Source organism: Phaenicophaeus curvirostris, chromosome 1, assembly GCF_032191515.1.
Source record: "Phaenicophaeus curvirostris isolate KB17595 chromosome 1, BPBGC_Pcur_1.0, whole genome shotgun sequence".
NCBI classification, from domain to species: domain Eukaryota; kingdom Metazoa; phylum Chordata; class Aves; order Cuculiformes; family Cuculidae; genus Phaenicophaeus; species Phaenicophaeus curvirostris.
Window position 1 is genome coordinate 139,022,900 of NC_091392.1, and position 22,098 is coordinate 139,044,997.

At 36.0% G+C, this 22,098-nt stretch overlaps 1 protein-coding gene across 2 annotated transcripts in view; it reads left to right on the forward strand.

Annotated features, from left to right (window-relative positions):
• HERC2 (HECT and RLD domain containing E3 ubiquitin protein ligase 2) overlaps positions 1–22,098 on the forward strand; it is a 112,155-nt gene that overhangs the window by 37,315 nt on the left and 52,742 nt on the right. For both annotated transcript variants that reach the window (XM_069875964.1, XM_069875973.1), the window contains exons 15-44: positions 737–988; positions 1,889–2,082; positions 2,610–2,810; positions 3,498–3,726; positions 3,801–3,925; positions 5,229–5,407; positions 6,282–6,466; positions 6,829–6,984; positions 7,186–7,371; positions 8,655–8,825; positions 8,932–9,035; positions 9,150–9,300; positions 9,915–10,129; positions 11,025–11,157; positions 11,267–11,394; positions 11,517–11,712; positions 12,331–12,467; positions 12,966–13,139; positions 13,214–13,350; positions 13,433–13,584; positions 13,925–14,116; positions 14,938–15,125; positions 15,642–15,834; positions 16,413–16,595; positions 17,183–17,367; positions 19,032–19,179; positions 19,273–19,469; positions 19,704–19,934; positions 20,600–20,735; positions 21,259–21,402. In XM_069875964.1, coding sequence (XP_069732065.1) covers positions 737–988; positions 1,889–2,082; positions 2,610–2,810; positions 3,498–3,726; positions 3,801–3,925; positions 5,229–5,407; positions 6,282–6,466; positions 6,829–6,984; positions 7,186–7,371; positions 8,655–8,825; positions 8,932–9,035; positions 9,150–9,300; positions 9,915–10,129; positions 11,025–11,157; positions 11,267–11,394; positions 11,517–11,712; positions 12,331–12,467; positions 12,966–13,139; positions 13,214–13,350; positions 13,433–13,584; positions 13,925–14,116; positions 14,938–15,125; positions 15,642–15,834; positions 16,413–16,595; positions 17,183–17,367; positions 19,032–19,179; positions 19,273–19,469; positions 19,704–19,934; positions 20,600–20,735; positions 21,259–21,402 — 5,202 coding nt within the window. The remainder of the gene's footprint in view (positions 1–736; positions 989–1,888; positions 2,083–2,609; positions 2,811–3,497; positions 3,727–3,800; positions 3,926–5,228; positions 5,408–6,281; positions 6,467–6,828; positions 6,985–7,185; positions 7,372–8,654; positions 8,826–8,931; positions 9,036–9,149; positions 9,301–9,914; positions 10,130–11,024; positions 11,158–11,266; positions 11,395–11,516; positions 11,713–12,330; positions 12,468–12,965; positions 13,140–13,213; positions 13,351–13,432; positions 13,585–13,924; positions 14,117–14,937; positions 15,126–15,641; positions 15,835–16,412; positions 16,596–17,182; positions 17,368–19,031; positions 19,180–19,272; positions 19,470–19,703; positions 19,935–20,599; positions 20,736–21,258; positions 21,403–22,098) is intronic.

Here is a 22,098-nt window from a genome sequence, read left to right on the forward strand (position 1 = left end):
ATTCCTTTTGGGGATGTATGTGCGTCTTTAGATTTTGTATATAATATATCCTCATTCAGGACATGGAAACGGATTTTTATATGCGTATTTTTTTTATTTTGTTTTCCTCCTTGCGTGCTTCCATTACTCCTCAGAGTACCTTAGAGACCAGCTTATGCATTAGGGAGCACCAGAGTCTAAAACAAGAATTTCTTTTTTGGACATGCATAGCTTTACCATTCTTGAACCATAATTCTAGTAGATGCAGAATGACTTGACTATTTCTAAATTCCTACATCAGGGATTAGATTTAGTAGCATATTTCAAAGGAATGTGGTGTGACAACGGCACTTAGTTTTGTTTTGTTTGGATGTTTGTGGAAAAGGATTTTGCAAGATCTTATAAATAACACCTTATAATGAAAGAAGGCAGTTTTTAATTAAAAATCACAGGCTTGATTTGCAGTAAACCCTATACTTCATATATTTTTAAGAAGGACTTCTGTACGCTGATGAATTTTCATTACATGTTATGTCTTACGCTTTCCAGATTTGGTTTTATCAATGTGAAAAAAATTCAAATCTTTTTCTTCTATTTTCATGAGCTATTAGAGATTAATTCATAACTGTTATTCTTAAATTATAATCTGAAAATTGTGCTTAGTATATATTCTCAGATTTTTAAAAACTTGTTTGTCAAAACAGGTAACATCATCACATGGAAAAACAATGCAATATTTTTTGCTTTCTGTTTAAAGGACAAGTGTGGTCTTGGGGTGATGGAGATTATGGAAAACTGGGAAGAGGAGGCAGTGATGGCTGCAAGACTCCTAAGTTGATAGAAAAACTTCAGGATTTGGACATTGTGAAAGTATGCTGTGGGAGTCAGTTTTCTATTGCTTTAACCAAAGATGGCCAGGTCTACACCTGGGGAAAAGGTGACAATCAGAGACTTGGGCATGGAACGGAAGAGCATGTTCGGTATCCCAAACTGCTTGAAGGCTTGAAAGGTAATTATCAGAGCTGGAAACATTCTGAAGTTCTTTTTGCCATTATTGGAACCTGTTACCAGACACTAATGATCTCAACTTTAAGAATGGTTGTACCATGTACTTTCTATATTTTGTGCTGGTTGCATTGAAAAAGATCATAGTATGCATTTTCCATCATTTCCACATTTAAATCTTTAGAATTCTAGCAGACTTGGGGCCACTGTGTTATGACTTTAAATGCTGCTTGTCTTGTCTTGTATTCTCTTTATTCTTACTGCTTTTCTTTTATTAGCTTCATGGAAACGCTTATTTAAAACATTTTTGTATTATCATGCAAATAATATATATATGCGCTTAGGTTAAGTCGTGTTGAATGGAATAAATTTAAATCACAGGCAACAAGTAATGTTGTTGAAGTCGAGTTCATGCCAGTATTTTCACTATTTTGTAACATAGTAAAGATTATTTCTTGCATTTGTGAGAAGCCTGAGGTTTTGTAGGGGAAGATGAGGAAGAAACTGCTTTTGTTGTGTTCTTTCCTAAAATTGTTTTCACCTACGATGAATGATCAGATTGAAAGTAAAACGTGAACTAATGACTACACTATAAGTTTTACAATATAACAATGTAATCTTCCTGAGAAAGTATTTTAAGTAGAAGGGAAACAAAATAGGAGATTTTTTAAAAACTTTTAAACCTTTATGCCTGAGCTGTCTCTTAAGAATCTTTATATATTTCCTTGGTTTTGCTTCTGCTCTACTCTTCCTATCCACTGCTAAGGCAAAGGTGAGACTCGAGATCCATAATGTGTTCATAGTTAGGTATGGTTATAATTAGCAGGGTTCCTTACTTCTGATATTTTTTTGTTAATGATTGTAGTATTTAAGTTGCAATTTCAATACTTGACTTTCCTATCAGGAAAAAAAGTGATAGATGTGGCAGCTGGATCTACCCATTGTTTAGCACTGACTGAAGATAGTGAAGTGCATAGCTGGGGAAGCAATGATCAATGTCAACATTTTGATACTTTGCGGATCACCAAACCAGAGCCCACAGCTCTCCCAGGATTAGACACAAAGCATATCGTTGGAATTGCTTGTGGGCCTGCTCAGGTAAGTTTTATTTTTGAATTGTTAACTATGATTTGTCTTTGTCTCTTACTGACACAAATTCTGTACACTCATTGCAGGCCCTCTTTCTGTGCTGGCATGATTCTTCTTGTTTCTTATTCTGTATAAATGAAGGCTTAATAAAAAACAAACCTCGTGCAATTCCTCTGCCAAAAAGACATGACTAACTTCCCCTCTGAGTATTCTGAGAAGTAGCTATTTCCCTGTTTTGGTTTTTTGTCTGTTATAGTGGTAGAAGGGTTGTCAAGCAGAGTGTTTCCTGCAGTAAATGTGTCTGATCTGGCCTAATAGCACTTCAGAAAACATAATGAGTTCTTATCTGGAATTGATAGGGTTTCATGGGTGTTTACAAGGATGCAAGTGGATGGTGCTCTTCAAAAGATGTATTGATACGATTTCTGTGTTTTCCATTACTGTAGATGTTAGCTTTACGCTTCTCTATCTCTCATCAGAATCATCTTACATTTGGGAAATACCTGTTGAACTTTGTATACTATTTCCATTTACAGAGCTTTGCTTGGTCGTCCTGTTCAGAATGGTCAATAGGCTTGCGGGTGCCTTTTGTGGTGGATGTTTGCACCATGACATTTGAGCAGCTAGACCTTTTACTAAGACAAGTGACGGAGGGCATGGATGGCTCTTCAGACTGGCCCCCTCCTCAGGAGAAGGAATGTATGGCTGTGGCAACACTAAACCTTCTAAGGCTTCAGGTACCTTCAGTTTCTTACACACAGAACTGTCATTGAGCTAAATGTTTCAGTAAATTGCTTGGATGCTAAAAGTGGTCTTAATGTGCTTTGAAACATTTGTTGAATTGATTAGAAAAAGTGAAATAAATACAATATCAATTCCTCAGTTCCTGTTCTTTGAAATTTGACAGCTAGGGTTTTTTCTTTTTTTTTTCTTCTTGGCAGCTTTTTGAATCTCATTAAAAATGAACTATAAAAATATAGTGTAAATGTATTGAGCCTTGTATACTCACTCAATAAGCTCATATATGCAGAGGCTTTGAGCATTTGTAAGGAACTTAAAGAGATTTTTTTTAAGATTGTCTGTCCTCTTTAGAAGGTATCTGACAGTCACTGAAGATATGCTGCTTCTCTAGTGTACAACATACTATAGTGAAGTAGAAACAGTTTAGGTTATTCTTTAGGTGGTTATCGTTCAGAATTTTAGGGGTTTGTAGCTAAATATATTTCATAATTGCTGAGTATTAGTTTAAATTCAGTATGTGTTTTGGCAAGCCAGCATTTCCCTTTAAATTTACAGATTGCTGAAGGTTTGTATCTTGGTCAATGAACTTACTTGATTGCTCCAGGATTGACCACTCTTTTTTAAGTTCACATCTCCTCTTAATTAAAAATTGCCTTTTTTTCCCCCCCTTTCTTTTTTTTCAGCTTCATGCTGCCATTAGTCATCAAGTAGATCCAGAGTGTCTTGGATTAGGTTTGGGCAGTATCCTGCTCAACAGCCTGAAACAGACAGTGGTAACATTAGCAAGCAATGCTGGTGTTCTTAATACTGTGCAATCAGCTGCTCAAGCAGTGCTGCAGAGTGGGTGGTCTGTGTTACTGCCAACAGCAGAAGAGCGGGCTAGGGCTCTCTCAGCGCTCTTACCCAGTGCAGGTTAGTCCTGAGATTTAAACCTTTTTGTTTGGTGCTTGCATTTCTAGTTCATTAATGGCTTCTTCCATTCTTAGTTTCAGGAAATGAAATGAATGTAAGTCCAGGCCGTAGATTTATGATTGACCTCTTGGTGGGTAGCCTGATGGCTGATGGAGGCTTGGAGTCTGCACTAAATGCTGCTATAACTGCAGAAATTCAGGTATGTTTCAGCAGCTTTGCATTTGTATGTAAACAGAAAATGTATTAAGTGTTTTCTGAAGTTTGTGGATTGATATTATGCTCTTTTGACCTGAAACTAAAGCCAGTATTTTTATGGAAGCACGATTTGTATTTTACTTTTTAATAGAGTGTATCTTTTCATTGCATAGAGTGATGATTATAATAATGTTAACAAACCTTTTCAAAAAGCTCTGTGATAGGAATGTAATTTTACAAAGCACTTTGTACCTTTCTGTGGGATTCTTGAGTTCTTCACTTACTTGATTTCACCCATGTATTTCCAGCAGAAATTTGAGCCTTATTACTTAGGAATTGAATGAATACTTTGCAGCATACCAGATTTCCATAGGTTCCATTTCAGACTGGTTTGAATGTTTAGCAAATGCTGACTAGTTATACAAAGGATGAAAGAAACATTCTATGTATGCTGTCTTCTCCCTTAGCTTCTTGGAGATGGGATATCCTCTACCTGGGCTGCTTTAAATTGCTATATATGTTTATGGCTATGAAAACAAAAATGTGCTTTTCCATTGCAGAATTAGATAATTCTTCCTAGTAGATTTTCTTCTTTATTTCTCTCCAGTGTCTGTAAATGGAGGTTTATGATGCAGAGGAAATGCACGTATTAAGTTTTGGTTTAATGCATAGTCTAGCATTAGTGTTTTCTATTGTATTTAAAGGCATACAGAACTTCCTGATTCTTAACCAACTCTCCTAGGACACATATACATTACAGAATAGGTCAGAGATGTCTGAACCAACTTCAGATATATTCTGAAAGTTATCTAGGTGGCAGCATGCAGCACTGTACAGGTTAATGTACATTGTCTAAAAACTGGATGGAATTATCTCCATAGAGGTCTGTATTACTGTAGCTCAGTAAAAAATCTATCCCAGGTTCTTCTGTGGTGGACTGGATTTGTTTTATTAAATAGAGAGTAAATGTGCCTTCCGTTATGAAATGTGCAGCACGTATTGGTATGTTTAAACACAGAACAGAAATCATTTAACTTGGTATGGTGGATATTGAATTTGGAGTTCATCTACTCTTGTTTGCCTTCACACCTCCTTCCACCCCCCCCCCCTTCTTTTTATATTTTAAAAAAAGTGTGCCCACGTGGTTGTTGGAGAGTATGCAGTACACCTTAGTATGGTAGGAATTGTTTTGTCTCTGGCACAGGTAGCAGTAACTTAAGCTTGTTGGTATGAATACTTGTTAATAAAATGTTTCATAATCACAGTAGCATTTTATGCGTTTTCTTTTACTTGCTAAACTTTTTTAGGATATTGAGGCAAAAAAAGAAGCACAGAAAGAAAAAGAAATTGATGAACAAGAAGCGAATGCATCAACACTTCACAGGAATAGGACTCCATTGGACAAAGACCTTATTAATACTGGAATCTATGAATCTGCAGGAAAACAAAGTTTACCGTTAGTTCAGCTAATTCAGCAGTTACTGAGGTAATTGCTTCAAAATTGTCTTTTCTTTTTGTACAGAAGGTCTGTTTAGGTGTTATTCGAACCAGTCAACTGAAAGATTGTCAGTTTTGGTTAGCAAATAATTTGGTCTCCTGCTAGCATTTTTAGCTCCTCAGAATCCAAAGTCCAACGTTCTTCTAGCTTTCTATAGTTTTGCTCTTTTGTGTTTGCTGAGGTGCAAAGTTCTAATCTTAATTACCTCATCTTAGGAAGACATTACCTTGCCATTATGGATTTTGATATTTCTTCCTGTACTCTGAAAATGTGTCTAACCAATGTAGGACAAACATTTGAAAGCCTGTCCTTGCAAAGTATGAGAATCAGCATGAATTTATTTAGATGTTTTGCCCTGTTTATTTAGAATTGAATATTTTGCTTAAAGGAGACTGTAGCTGGAGCTGTAAGTGAGGAAGAAACTTGAATTCTAAATTCTTTGCACTGAGAAAGAGTTGTAAAGGAGTGACTAATAAGATGCTGAGGACGAAGCTGCTTTTAAGTCAGGTACAACAGTACTCATATGTGTAGCAGGAAGCAATGGACAAATTTATTGTGCTTTTTGACTTAAATGAGGTGGTAACCATATAATTAAATCGGTACTGAGACTCATGAACTACATAGTGTTATGACTTTCATTTCAGAATGTCAGTAAAAATTGTTGCATTATGTCTTTTGTAAGGAGTGAAGACAAAAAATACAAAATGAATGTATTTTACAAATCCTGTTTAACAAATAAGCTTTACATGGACTTCTTACAGATTTATGTGAAATTCTAGCCAAAGCTTTCCCTGTGTTTCTGTGGACTGTTTTCACTATCAGCTCCTTTTAATGACTTTACAACGCTTTTTTTACCAATTAGGAACATCGCTTCACAGACGATAGTCAAATTGAAAGATGTTGCTCGTCGCATTTCTTCCTGCATGGAGTATGAGCATTGTAGCAAAGAGAGATCTGCTTCTTTGGACCTGTTGCTCCGTTTTCAGCGTCTACTTGTTAGTAAACTTTACCCAGGAGATTGTGTTGGGCAGGTTCCTAATACATACAGTAAGTTCTTGTAAGAAATTAAGCTCCACTCCTCAAGCATTTTTGTAATACCTCTTCTATGGGATAGTGATTACTTATTTTATCTTCTTGTCTCATTCATCAGCCTAGTTGCTGATTCTGCCGGAGAAGTGTTTGAAAGTAGTTTCACTGTTTTCTGTGAAGGAAAATATCTCTTTGGAAGGCAACAGGATCTAGATAATAGACTTTTAATAAAATTTTTAAAAGCTCTGAAAAGTCATGGTTTCTTAATTCAGTGCTAATACTGAGTGGCTGCATTTCAGAAGAGTTTGACAGCTTTTGAAATCAGTTTCTTCAATATGTCTGTGTGATCATTTTCTGTTCTTTCCCTCCATTTAATACAGGCCCTGACCTGTTAGGTGTTGGCTCTTTACTGAAGAAATACACTGCTCTCCTGTGTACACACATTGGTGATATACTTCCTGTGGCAACCAGCATTGCTTCTACCAGTCACAGGCATTTTGCAGAAGTATCTTACGTTGTAGATGGAGATCTAACAGGTATGCTTTTCTTTGCTGTCTTCATGACTAAAAAAAGAATCGGTTTAATCTTTTGATTGATGGGAAAGGAGGAGGATAAATTTGATGGGAAAGGCAAGAGCAATAATGGAAGGCAGAATGTATTTCTTTGTGATTTGCTTCCATGATGCTATGAATGCAGATGTTGAATTAAATCTCAGTGCCTTCTTTTTTCTGTTCTAGGCATTCTTCTTCCAGAACTGGTGGTTTCTATTGTGCTGCTCCTCAGTAAAAATGCTATATTAATGCAGGAAGCTGGTGCTATCCCTCTGTTGGCTGGCTTGCTAGAACATCTAGACAGATTTAACCATTTAGCCCCTGGAAAGGAAAGGGATGACAATGAGGATTTAGCATGGCCAGGAATAATGGGTATGTACTTGTGGCATCTGGACAATTTAGTTATGTTTTCATGAAGTAGCTATATAAAAATGGTGACTATCCATGAGCTACTCTCAGGAAGGGAATTCTGCTTTACACTAGAAATTTTTATTAACTAATTCATATGACAGTCATGTGGCAGTATGTGTTTCTGTCAATAAACTCTTAAGGAAGCTATGTATAGAGGTAGAATTAAGCAGAATACAAGTGCAGCTTTTTAAAGAGGTAATTCACATAAGTTTTGGTTTTGAGTGTGAAAAGATACAGTGAAAACAGGAGTAGTACGTCTGTGTGTTTTGTCACTAAATTCTGTCCATAACGTGAAAGGCGAGTAATGTGAAAGCTTTGAGATAAGGAATTTTACTTTTCCCAGGACACTTCGTAATGTGGGTTGCCTGGGGTGGAAAGAAAAGCAGAAAATTTACATTTCTGACTGTGACCATTTCACTGGTGGTGGTAGGAATGATACATGGTTGGCATAACGCAAGAGAGCGAAAGGTCACACTGCTGGACAGTAGTATGTTGGAGAGAGCAAAAAGTTTGTGAAAATTGAGTTATTGGTTTAATACAGCAATCTGAACTGGAGGCACATGTGTGTGAATGTTACTCTGAGGGTTCTTGCCTGGATGAAATTACCTTTGGTTTGAAATAGTTTACAGATATTTAAAAGATGGGTGGCTGAGGTGCTGAGGGGCATGGTTTAGTGGTTGATAGGAATGGTTGGACTCGATGATCCCGTGAGTCTTTCCAACCTGGTGATTCTGCGATATGTAGATTGGAAGAGTTCTAACATGTACGTAACTTTCCTTTATTTAAAAGATAGATGGATTTTGTTTGTATATTTAATTTCAGTCTATGCCTCACAGGCAAACATGCAATAAGACTGAATAATTTTCAGGGAGAACTGACATGGTTAGACTCGATGATCCGGTGGGTCTCTTCCAACCTGGTGATTCTATGATTCTGTGACTGGAGCAGTGGTTTGCCAAAATACCTCCACATAAAACAGCCATATAGTTGAGGTGTGCTAGGTAGTTGACAGTGTGACGTTGGAGATTAATGCATAAAAGAATACAGCGTACAGTGTTTTAATTGCATAATGTGTAGACAGGAACATACTAATAGCCGTTTTGACTTTTCACCATATCAAAAGACAAGCAGCTTTTGAATAGAAGTAAAGAATTTTATCAGGCAGCTATTAAAAGAACGTTCAGGAAAGACTTCACTTTCTGTTTTTCTGTTGATGGCTTCTATGTTCTGTTTTATACCTGTAGGTTCATTTTTCACTGGCCAGAGTTGCAGAAATAATGAGGAGGTGACACTTATACGTAAAGCTGATCTAGAGAACCACAACAAAGATGGAGGATTTTGGACAGTGATTGATGGGAAAGTGTATGATATAAAGGACTTCCAAACCCAGTCTTTAACTGGCAGTAGCATACTTGGTGAGAATCAGCATCTGAATTAAAGACACCAAAACCTTCTGTTTGAAAACTGGATGGCGTAAACAGGTTTTTAGATATTGTACTTACTACCTCATTCTCTCATTAGCTCAGTTTGCAGGTGAGGACCCAGTTGTTGCTTTGGAAGCTGCTTTGCAATTTGAGGACACGCGGGAGTCAATGCATGCCTTCTGTGTTGGCCAGTATATGGAGGTAAAAATGTTGTGTATTGATGGATACACACTTTCTGAAGTAAACTATTGCTTTACTTTCAAAATTCTTTTTGGAGCTCAGTTCTAGCTTTCAACTCCTATTTCTTTTAATTAGCCTGACCAGGAAGTGATTACGACACCAGATCTCAGTACTTTGTCATCACCTCTGATAGACACAGAAAGGAATTTGGGTCTTCTTCTTGGACTGCACGCTTCCTACCTGGCCATGAGCACACCACTTTCTCCTCTGGAAGTTGAATGTGCGAGTAAGCAGAACTATATTTTAAGCTTAAATAAGTGATAAATGCTTATCAAAGCATGAAAGAAAAAGATACAGGCCAAATAAAATAATTGGAAATCTAGCACCTGTAGCTTTATTGACTTCTTCAGAAGTTCTTTATTCTTAATGTTAATTACCACACTTGTCAAGCTCCAAAAATTTAGCAGGATTGAAATGGGGATTGGATAGTTTTGAACAGTTAAATATCCACAGTTTTGTAATACACAAGGTGGAGAATATTGGAAGAGAAAGTATACTCTGCATGCCAGTTGTCTTACTGATTTGTGTTCAGTTAAGAGTGCCTAAAGCATCTGGTGTTTGGATTTTGTCTGGCTGAATATCTTAATTTGGTGAATAGAGGATATAATTGATTATTAATCAGAGGAAAATAGCTAAGGCCCTGTTATCTCTAAACAAGTGATGGCTGCCCTGTTACTTAATTGTTTCTTGTTTGCAGTACCCTTTTCTATCTGTGAAAAAGTTTCAGCAAATGGAAGAGCTGCTAAACCTTGTTTGAAGCTGTGAATGCTTTTTATTTGAGGGAATTGTTGAGTCTTGATAGCTTAATCTACGATTTCCTTTTTCTTTTTTTCCTTTTAGAATGGTTGAAGTCCTCTATCTTTTCTGGTGGCTTGCAGACTAGTCAGATCCATTACAGCTACAATGAAGAAAAAGATGAAGACCATTGCAGTTCACCTGGTAATACTACTCCAAATAAATCCAAACTATATGCACATCGATTAACTTTGAGTGACCATTCACAGCCTTTTCTCCAAGCTATTGCAGATAACAATATTCAGGATCACACTGTGAAGGTAAGCCCTGTGTAGTTCTCTTCACAAAAAAATGTTGCTGAAGGGTCACAGTGGTGGTCTGAAGCAGTTTCATTGGTGAAAAGTCTCCAAAAGTTAAAACAGTTGAAAAAATTATTTGAGAATTCCTTTTTGTGAAATAAGTGGTTGAGTACTACTAAGAGATGAAATTTGAGTATTTCACTTAATATCGTGACAGTATAGTTTTTTCTTTTGAATTTTTGGGTGCGAGACATAAAAAATGTAAATGCATTCTTACCAAAAAAATATAGCAATGCATTACTTTCCATGTCAAGTTTTGGTAGCATTGACAGACCCTGCATACCTCTAGCTGAGATAAGATGGAGTTTCCTTTGTCAAAGTACAGATGTATTTTGTGTGTCAGATGCATGCGTGTCTTTGTCTTAAAGTCCCTTTGTGCCTTGGTATCCAGGTTTCACCTGGCTGGAATTGTGCATATTATGAAACTTCCTAAGATTTACATTGGTCACTGTCTTCTTTAATACCTCCAGATTTTCAGTTCCACTCCTTTATCAAAAAAACTCAAACAAGTCCTTAGGAGAATAGGGCAGCAGTAGTGACAAGTCAGGAGAAGACAATTAAAAAACACCTTAGGTGACCTGGCTGTCACAGAAAGAGATAAAAGCAGTAGTAACTTTGTTCCTTGAGCCATGTTGCTCTTCATGCAAGAAGAATGATACAAGGTATTATTCGTAGTATTGCCTTGTAATTACTATGTATTAAAAAGCACGTACTGTGTGGGGTATCTCATTTCTGAATGCTAGCTCGGATTGTAGAAGTTCTTCCATGCAATTTATATGATAGCTGTGGCAGTTTTTGGGTCCTTTCATTGTATTTAAAAACAAAGTTAAATAGAAGCTGTTGTGTGTTTTTGCAGGACTTCTTGTGTCAAATAGAGAGATACTGTAAACAGTGTCACTTAACAACACCAATCACATTCCCTCCTGAACATCCTGTGGAAGAAGTAGGACGTTTGTTACTATGCTGTCTTCTGAAGCATGAAGATTTGGGTAAGTAGGCTTGTGGTATAGCTGTCCCAGGATACATTTTAGACCAGTTTAAACTCTGTTATGGATGATTTTGGAAATATGTATTCAGAGATTGTCTTTTCCCATTAAGGTCACGTAGCACTGTCTCTTGTTCATCCCGGTACCCTTGGAGTTGACCAGGTAAAGCACAAGACACTCCCAAAATCTGTGGTGGATGTGTGTCGTGTTGTCTACCAAGCAAAATGTTCACTGATTAAGGTAAGCCTCTTCCTTGCTGAAGTTTAGATTATTTGTAATTTCAAGTGTTTTATTAAGAACTTATATCTTGCTAATTTTATTGTATGTTGAACAGTAACCTCATCATTCAATGCCTTTTCCAGACCCATCAAGAACAAGGACGTTCTTACAAGGAAGTTTGTGCTCCTGTCATTGAACGTTTGAGATTCTTATTCAATGAACTCCGTCCCGCAGTTTGCAATGATCTCTCTATAATGTCTAAATTTAAACTTCTGAGTTCCTTGCCCCGATGGCGGAGGGTAGCTCAGAAAATAATAAGAGAAAAAAGGAAAAAAAGAGGTAAGGCAACATTAATATTGTATTTTCATTGAAACAATGAAAATAAATCTCATTTCATGGTTTGCTTCTCTGTATTTGAGAATCTGGTTAGGTAAAGCATCAAAGCCATTTGCTTTCTGCTGCATTTTCATGCAGTTTTCTCAATTGATGATTACACTTCAGTTCCTACAGCAAATACAGGCAGACCAGAGAGTCAAGCTTAGTTGAGACATGCTTCTTTGTGCTCTAACGTATTAAAAATGATCCATCAATATCAGTCCCTCTGAACTGATTTTAGTAAGGTTTAATTAGAAGTAGCATCTCATTAAAAGATCATGTTTTATTAAAGCAGTGTAGTCTAAGAGCTGCTTAGCTGGAAATAAATTAATGTGCTGAACAAACACTGAAGTGCTTTTGAAATCGGTCTTTAAAGATAAAAGCATATAGCAGGTCTTACTGGAGGTAATTTGATAATAGTTGGACATAAAGTTGATCAAGAGTACATTTTCATTTTATTACAGGGAGATCTTGAGCATTCTGTGTGCTGTAAGTCATCATGCAAACCTAGAAATGTGACACTGTAAAATATCAGATTGCATGAAAGAGTATTTTATATTTATTTATTTTTTTTATTTCTAGTGCCAAAAAAATCTGAATCTGCTGATGTGGAAGAATGCAAAATTGGAAATGAGGAGAGTGATTTAGAAGAATCCTGTGTGGTACCTCACAGCCCTGTACCTATAGATAAAAGGCCTTTACCAATTAGATCACCCAAGGTAGGAAATCAGATTTTGAATTAACCTTGTTTATAAGTATAACCATTAAAAAAAAAAAAAAGCATGATTGCTTTAACTAGATATCTAATATTCTGATAATGATGTTTAAGGTATATAATGAAGTATAGCGTGTTGTTTCAGTAAAACTTAAAAATAAGCTTGCTTACTGCAGATTTAGAATATATTAAGATACCTTCTTTAATTTTTCAGATCATTGATAATCTTAGAAGGGTTCAGATAAAGCTTCATTTCAAAATAAAGGTTGGGGGGGATTCTTCCTTTTTCTTGAATATCAATGCATTTGAAATTTTATGTGGCAATTGTAAATATGATAATGACATAGAAATAATACAAAGGTCTTTCCTGGCTTTGAAGAAGTTATTTGTTTAGGGTTTTTTCCCTCTTAGTATTTTAAATTTGGACATGGTTTTACATAAAGTAATTTGCATTTTCAGTAATTTAATGTTTCTTTTAACATACTACCTTCCTGTTTTGCAGGATAAGTGGCAGCCAATTTTGAGTACAGTTACAGGTGTCCACAGATACAAATGGCTGAAGCAAAATGTCCAAGGCTTGTATCCACAGTCTGCCCTCCTTAACACCATTGTTGAATTTGCGCTTAAAGAGGAGCCGGTGGATGTAGAAAAAATGAGAAAATGTTTATTAAAACAGGTAAGATCAATGAAAGTGGACTTGGATATATTAGGAGTTTACATAAGTATGAGAATTGTGGTTTTCTTCTGCAGCTGGAAAGAGCAGAAGTTCGCCTGGAGGGAATAGATACCATTCTGAAATTGGCAGCAAAAAACTTTTTGCTCCCATCTGTACAGTATGCTATGTTCTGTGGATGGCAGAGGCTTATTCCAGAAGGAGCAAATATAGGGTAAAACTTCTTTGTTGTTTTTCCTTTTACAATTCTTCAGTAAGAAGAAAATACTTATTTTTATTGTTGTTTTACTACACAGGGAACCTCTTACTGACTGCTTGAAGGATGTTGATCTAATCCCACCGTTTAACAGAATGCTGCTAGAAGTAACTTTTGGGAAGTTGTATGCGTGGGCTATTCAGAATGTCCGGAACATCTTGCTGGATGCTAATGCAAAATTTAAAGAACTAGGTGAATCTGATTTTGTTGCTGTTGCTTTAGCAGAAAACTGTTTAAAAATAATGTTGTAGCCTTTTTTAAAGTTCCGGGTAATTTGGATCCTAAATCTTTTCCCTTGTTTTGTGATGAGAAATACTTTGACTTTCCTTCCATCCATCTGTTGTTCACCCCACCAACCCTTCTTTGAGAGTCAACAGGCAATTGATTACTTATTAGTAACATTTTACCATAAGAAGTTTCTTTTTAAAGCCTAGCAGGGAATAAAAGGTATTTAAAACCATCAAGCAAATCTATAACCGTTTTATGCAGTTCCCAAATGTAAACTGTGTTATTTGTATTATTTTTGAATTAGGTGTACAACCTGTTCCTCTACAAACAATTACTAATGAGAATCCAGCGGGACCAAGTCTTGGGACTATTCCACAAGCACGTTTTCTGTTGGTCATGCTCAACATGTTGACGCTGCAGCATGGTGCTAATACCTTGAGCCTCCTTCTTAATTCTGGCATGCTAGCATTGACGCAAACAGCACTGCGGCTGATAGGTAGGAGATCTTCTGGTTTCTTGTTTGTAAGAAAGCACGTAACTCTTGGATGTTTTTTTTTGTTGGTGTACCCAAACTGCAGAATGACTTTGCTGCTTCGAGGTAATACTTAATGTTATTCATCTTTACCCCCATACAAAACCCACATCTGTAAGCAGAGTTATAAAGGAAATTAGTTTGGCTATGGCCTTTATTCGGTCATGGTTTTCCTCCTAAGCATACGCTTTCGTTATCCTTTGCTAGAATTTAGGAGTGATAGTGTAATTTTGGTGGAAACATTACAAATATATTAAAAATGAAAAATTTTAAATAGAAACATTAAAAACTGCATACTCGTTACTCATTCAGTTTAATTTCTTCTACATATTTAAACTGTTCCTGGTTTGCATATTTGAGCTGAAAGATTCCTTTGTTCTCTTATAAGATGTGTGATGATTTTTGCCATTATTCATGTCTTTTGCTTTTTTTAACTTGTTTTTCTTAGATAATAGCAAATATTTATTCTTGTAATTTCTACTTAACTGAAGTGCTCATAAGGCATTTTTAAAAAAAATTCTGTTAGAGTTAGCCACTGGACTCGTCGTTATAATGTCTATTATTTGTGGCTTATTTTTGTTCAACATAAAGCACTTAAAGCTCTGTGCATTTGAAACCATAAATTCCTACTTTACTAAAAGCTCATTTGACTTTATTGCCTTTTAAGTCCGCTTTCTAATTTGTTGTTGCTTTTACATTACAAACCCATGTACTTTAAAGTTTCAGTGTGACAAATGTATGTATAACCAGCCTTGTAACTGTTCATAATTTTTTTTCCTCTTTAGGACCTAGTTCTGACAACACTGAGGAAGATATGATTGCTTCTTCTCAAGGAGCTTCTGCCACAGTCCTAGAGGAGTCCAGAAAGGAAACTACCCCTGTTCAGCTCCCTGTTTCTGGACCAGAGCTAGCAGCCATGATGAAAATTGGTACCAGAGTGGTGAGAGGGGTAGACTGGAAGTGGGGTGATCAGGTACAGCTTCTTTCATACAGGTTTAAATGTGTTAAAATCTAAAGTCTTTGTTCAGTGGGCTGTGTGTGAATTTTATGATCAAACTTTAAAGTAATTTTATATTTCAAAGACCAGGGTAATTACCATAAAATAAATTAATATAAAATTAAAATTTAAAAAGTGTATTAACTAAGATGTATTAATTAATTTCCATAAAATATGTTAAAGAACTTCATTTTTGGAGATGAAATTTTTTAAGTGAGACTGTTCAGATTAGTGATTTAACACGAAATTGGATCACTTGTTTTCTACAACATTATGTATTTCTAGCTAGGTGTGTATGGCACATATTTAGTACATAGTAAAATAAATCTAGATCTGAATGTTGCTGCGCTTTCCTGGGATAATTTCATTTGAAGGTTGTGAAATTTTACTGGATTTTGAGACATTGAAGTTTAGCAGCAAATAAGAGCAGTCGTATTATTATTTTATGAACTTTGGATACGTGTTGTAACTTGAGCCTCTCTCTTCTGTCAGGATGGACCCCCTCCAGGTTTGGGTCGTGTGATTGGAGAACTGGGAGAAGATGGCTGGATTAGAGTGCAGTGGGACACTGGAAGTACAAATTCTTACAGAATGGGGAAGGAAGGAAAATATGATCTCAAACTAGCTGAGCCACCGCCAGCAACACAGCCCACAACAGAGGATTCAGACACTGAGGATGATTCTGGTAAAAAAGCAATTTTTTTTATAAAAACAGAGGCAGGGTTTTAATTTAGTTCCAAGAAGTGTGTCTTATGAAAAAGCTCCTTTCACAGGAGAAAATGCTTCATCAAAGAAAAATAACTTAATTAGGTGTATGTTTTCTTTCTTAAGATAGCTTTATCATGAGAAAGGAGGATAGAAAGGATTATATCGCAATTGTTGCATATTCATGAACCAGAGAAAACAGCGTTATCCAACTGAAATAGTTTCAGTTACAGATATCAGGAAGTATATGTTTTAACGTGTATTAATACTATTCTAAAGTGTGTGGTTTATATGGCCTAATTACATATCTAGTCACACTGCTTCTGTATTCTTGGCACTGCATTTGAAATTTAAGTAGCATACTGTTAGAGAATAACTTGGAAATATTTGCATAAAGTGTATGGTTTATATTTTTCTATTGCAGTTTGAAATCAAGTCTTAATCTCAAATCATCTAAGAAAATATTTACAACATATTTCTCACATCCTGTTTGTTTCAGAATTCTCTGTAAAATAGATTAACTCAATGTATTCCTTTGCCTTTTTTGTCTTCCTTCAGAAGGAGAACAAGTTGAAAGGAATCTTCACCCTACTTCGATGATGTTGACAAGTACTGTGAACCTGTTGCAGACACTGTGTCTGTCTGCTGGCGTCCATGCTGAAGTCATGCAAAGTGATGCTACTAGGACTTTGTGTGGTCTACTCCGTATGCTTGTGGAGAGTGGAACAATAGATAAATCAGGTATATTATATAGAAACAACCTGATTCATCTATGTGCTTCTGTGTTGTGCTTTGTTGTCTTGTAACTTTGTAAATCTTTTTTGTTATTGTTTTTTAATCCTTTAAGACCAAAGGCTAGAAGATGCATTTTTAGAGCTTTTAATATCTTAATTGTTAAGAAAAGCAACGTACGTGATTTTGAGCACTCTTAGAACATAAGCAGTAAAAGCAGGAGAAATTTATGAGATGTGGAGCGTCAGGCTGTGTATGCTTGGCTTAGACAATGAATTTTGTACTGCTATTTTTCTCTTTGGGTAGAACAGTACGACTGGGTATGTCATATTCATTTCCATAGCTGCTTTATAATTTCAGAAATAATGCTGTTACTTTGAAATGAGAAAACAGTATCAGAATGAGAATTGTTTTAAAGGCATATATAATAAAATTATTAAGGCACTAAGATGGAAGTTAATAGTTCATGTAAAGACAGTGGAGTAGCTCAGTGATACGACTTCTCCAGCCACCCTCCCACCCTGTGTTTATATATAGAGAATTGCCTAGATGGTGGAAAAGTAAGTTGTTATATTTATATGTCTTTTTGTTTTTAGCTTCCTTGCCAAATAAATTAGTTTATAAAGAACAGCATAGGAGTTGGTGCACGCTGGGATTCATTCGAAGTATAGCACTCATGCCTCAGATGTGCAGCACTCTTAGTACATCTCAATGGATAACTTTGCTAATGAAAATTGTTGAGGGGCATGAATCTTTCACTGCTGCTTCGCTACAGAGACAGGTAACGTGTGTATTTCCAAATTACTTTGATAGGCAATGAATAGAGTATACTCTAGTTGTTTTTAAGAGGGAAAAAAAATATTTTAAAAAACATATGGGAAATGCCTTTTTAAAGTAAATTTTTAATTAACTGGAAAAAAAGATAACACATCTTGTATTTTAGGATTCGTTGTTTTAAAAATTTGCATCTGCAAGTTTTTGAGCCTTCCCAGCACTGCAGACTTCCTTGTTCTCCTGACAAGCCTGAAAGTTTTGTACAGATGAAAGACCAAGACAGTGTTACGAGAATGTATTCCAGAAACTCTTGTATAATGCTTTCTAGAAGCTGAATAAAGAAAAGACTGACAAAAAGATAGTTAGGAAAAGATGCAATTTCATTTTAAAGTTATCAGGTTGCATATTATCTACTGTCCCTCCTTCCATAATAAACTGTTAGTATTATGTTGATTACAGTCTCTGTTAAGAAGCTGCATCTTTGCATCTCCTTTTGGTATTGTATTTCCATTTTCTCGTTTCCTCTTTTCTTTTTTCTTTTAAAACCTTTTTTTCTTCATTTTTGTTTTCTTTTACCTTTCCTTATTATCTTGTAGTGCCTTTATAATGAGATCGAAAACCAACCTTATTATGGAATAATTCTTCCAAGTACTAAGGCTTGGGGATCAAAATATCTTCTTAATCTTTTCCTTGATAAGACATCAGCATTTTTTAACTAAAGCCATGTGTCATAAAGGTCTGTGCATTTTTGTGTGCTTTTCCAGCAAATTCTTACCAGTGTTTTTAATATGATGAGACTTCTGTCATCCCGGACAGTGCATTAGAGTCATCTGTGCTGTTCAGAGAGTACTCAAGAGAAATGAGCATTCCTCATATGCCAGCGTCTAACTTAATAACAAAAAGATGAGACCTTGAAGTTTTAGAAAGATGTGTTATTGACAGAATTTTACAAGAAAGGAGATCTCTTCCCTGTTACTGGTCACTTGTATCGTACTGGTCTTCTGGCTAGAAGATGAGGAGGCTCAAAACCTGAAATACTTCTGTTCAAAATGTGCGACCACATTTACTCTTTGATACTGCAGTGCTGTGGCTTCCTGTGTTCTTTGTCAGTCCTTCACTGAGTGTCTGGGTTTAGAGATTCTTTACTGTGTCTGAGGCCCTAGGTTCACAATAACTACTTTTGGGTGTCACTGTGGTTGCTTTTTGCCTTCTTGTATCATTCAGCTTTATATCTCATTATTTTAATTATTTTAATTAAACTTTCATTCTGAAATGCATCTCAGTAAGTAGTTTTAAGTCTGCAATCTGACCAAATCTTCCCATTCTCTATTCTTATTTTTCCAGTGTTTTATTCAGTTACATTGTTTCCCAGCACGTGTTTGTCTCATGTCCTGTGTATTGAAGAGTCTGAATTCACTAATCTAATATGCCAACAGAATTGTTGCTGGCTTTGAACTGGCACAACTTCTTTTAAAAATACTCTTTAGAAAACCGGACAGAAGATCAGTAGCTCTGTAATTTCCAGGGCTGGATAGAAATTAGCATTACAGAAAGAACTACAAAGGATGGCTGACTTTTAAAATGTCTTTCTTCTGTACTTAGTATGTTTGAGAGTTTCTTTAATACATGGTGACTTAGAGTGGAATAACACTAATTTTCTTCTCTTTTTAGATCCTTGCTGTACATTTATTGAAAGCAGTACTTCCATCCTGGGATAAAAATGAAAGATCCAGAGACATGAAATTTCTTGTGGAAAAACTGTTTGGATTTTTAGGCAGTCTGCTTAGTACTTGTTCCTCAGATATCCCACTGCTCAGAGGTAGAGGAGTTTTTCCTTAGTGGCTTATTTTTAGGTATATAAAGACAAAATTGTTCAGCTGATAACTTCTGTGTGATTACTTTGTCTTTCTAGAATCTACTCTGAGAAGGAGAAAGGCCAGGCCCCAAGCATCTCTAACTGCCACTCACAGTAGTACTTTAGCAGAAGAGATAGTGGCACTACTGAGGACACTCCATTCGCTCAGCCAATGGAATGGACTCATAAACAAGTACATCAACTCTCAGCTAACCTCCATCACCCACATCTTTGCAGGAAAACAGTCAGAAGGGGTAGTTTCCACGTTTTAAAATAAGCTCATTTTTATAGCAATCTTTATTTTGAAATGATAAATATTAAATGTTTGTAAACAATATTAAGCTTAATTTTGAAACCATTTTTTGTATTTGTATATATTTATTTATATGTTTTAATTTTTAAATTGAAGTATGTGTGATTAACTTTGTATTTTAAAGCAGATAAGCATATATTTCCTCCCTACAGTTAACTTTATTGTTCTTTGTTAGACTGTGTTGGATGACTACTTTCCTGACACTGAGAATCCAGAGGTGGGAGGCCTAATGGCAGTGTTAGCGGTGATTGGTGGCATAGACAGTCGCTTGCGACTGGGTGGACAAGTAGTTCATGATGAATTTGGAGAAGGCACAGTGACACGCATCACCCCAAAAGGGAAGATCACCGTGCAGTTCTATGACATGCGAACATGCAGAGTGTGCCCTCTGAATCAACTAAAACCAGTAAGTTTGTTTCATTGAGGCTTTGATACAGGGAAGGGTATGTTGCAAAGAAAATAGTAGTTTTTAAGTGGGTAAATACATTGGCATTCAACATTTACAATGCTCGGAATGCAAACCTAAGATGATACTTGAGTGAACCTCTGTAGGGCCTTTAATACACATCCTCATTCGTTGAGGAGGTGAAAGAAGACGGGATCTGAGCTGAAGTCCTTTGAGTTGAGGTAAAATCCCAAGTGATAACAATATGATTTATAGGTTTTACATGGGAGGAGCTTATTTACTTGTATTTAACTTGATTTGCTAACTAATGTAGAAGCTCTTGGATATTAATCTCTGGTTAGTTAATATGGCTTTAGTGAAAGCACAGTCGAAGTGCCAGGTCTTCTTCAGGAACTGCAGTTCTTCCTTGCTCTGACTCCATCTTGCTTTTTCACCAAGTAGACCTGCAGTTGTGTGGTACGAACACAGGCTTGGGAGCTATACAGGGAACAGAAATCGTCACCAGTTATTCCTGGTCAAGAGCAATAAGATGAATGCTACTTTTTCGCTTCTTCAGTTAATAGCCATTGAAACGTTTTGAATGATTTTGTAAAATTTTGGAAAATGGTTATCTGTATTTTTTTTTGTTTTGTTCATTTTGTCTGTTTTTTTCCTACTGTGTCCAGCTTCCAGTCGTGGCTTTTAATGTGAACAACTTGCCTTTCACTGAACCTATGCTATCCATTTGGGCTCAGCTAGTAAATCTGGCTGGAAGTAAAATAGAAAAACAGAGAATGAAGTCTCCCAATCAGGGTCTTTCAGGTATGATTGTCGTTTTTTGTATTTTTTTTTTTAAATGGCTGGATATACTCTGGAAAAAGTACTGGTAGCCTTAGCTTTTTTCTTAGTCAATATTGAAAAGTATGTACTTACGAGACGAGTTTAGCTAAGAGATGATTTGCTCTGCACTCTAAGTGAAATAGTGTTTTTGTTTTGGTGAGAAAATGTAAATAAGGTTTGAGCCTGGACTTTTTTGATTGAATTGTTTAATATTGGATGTATATAAGATCTTAATTGCACTTACTGTGCTGTATACCAGCTGTATGATTGTCCAGGGTATGAAAAGTAGGAAGATGGTGTTTTTAGTATCATGGGTCATAGAATGTGTGGAGACTTTTTATCCAGGTGGTGTTCAAACTACTTCATATCATTGGTATTTCACGAGCTTTCATGCAGTGACTTAAAATGAAAATGGATACTCAGATTGGGGTTTGTACATATGATAGCCTTTTTTCTCTAATACAAGAGATTCCTGGTGGTAATGGCTGCTTAATATGCCTTATAGGTCAAGTGGATTTGGATCTACTGCGATGCCAGCAATTAAAGCTGTACATACTGAAAGCAGGACGCGCTCTGCTTTCTCACCAGGATACTCTAAGGCAGATCTTATCTCAGCCAGCTGTTCAGGAGTGTGCATCAAATCCTGCAGGTATTCTGAAATGCAACCTGAGTGTTTGTTTAGGTGATAGATAGAGTATGTGACAATAAATGTTGCTAATGGCAGTTGGAGACTAGAAATTGGGTTTGCCCTCTGAAGTCTAAAAATTAAAAATGAAAATTCAGGAATGTTTTAACCATATATATTAAAAAGCATTTTGACTTAGGTTTTGAAGACTAAGTGGGTCAAGTGTTTGAAGCTTAACATATTTGAGTTAGCTAGATTAGTAAATTAGTAAGCTTTGTAAGCAATTTAAAAAAACTTGTGGGTTTTTTGCAGTGGTTTCTTTTTCTGCTTCAAAGCCTAAAGTATGAATTCTCATTTGGCTATTCTTTTTACTTCAGAAGTTTTACAGTTTTCAGTGAAACAAGTATCAGTATAATCTTAAGAGAAGTTTAAGGAATTGTAGTTTTAATAATTTGAATTCGTTCTCCATAAACATTCATTCTGCGTATAAAAATAGGTCTGTTGGCATTCAGGATAGCGATCAATGCCCTTATAGTTTATATTAATTCTTTGGACATTTGTGAAGCCTGTAGTGTCTTTGAATATATTAATATATTTGATTGCCAAGTTTTAAAAGAGGCAATGAATACCCCTATGGAACTCTTTCCAAGAGATGTATTACAGGGAGAAATGACTCAGTACAGAAAGTATGCATTATGGTTTTGGGGATCAGTGAGACTG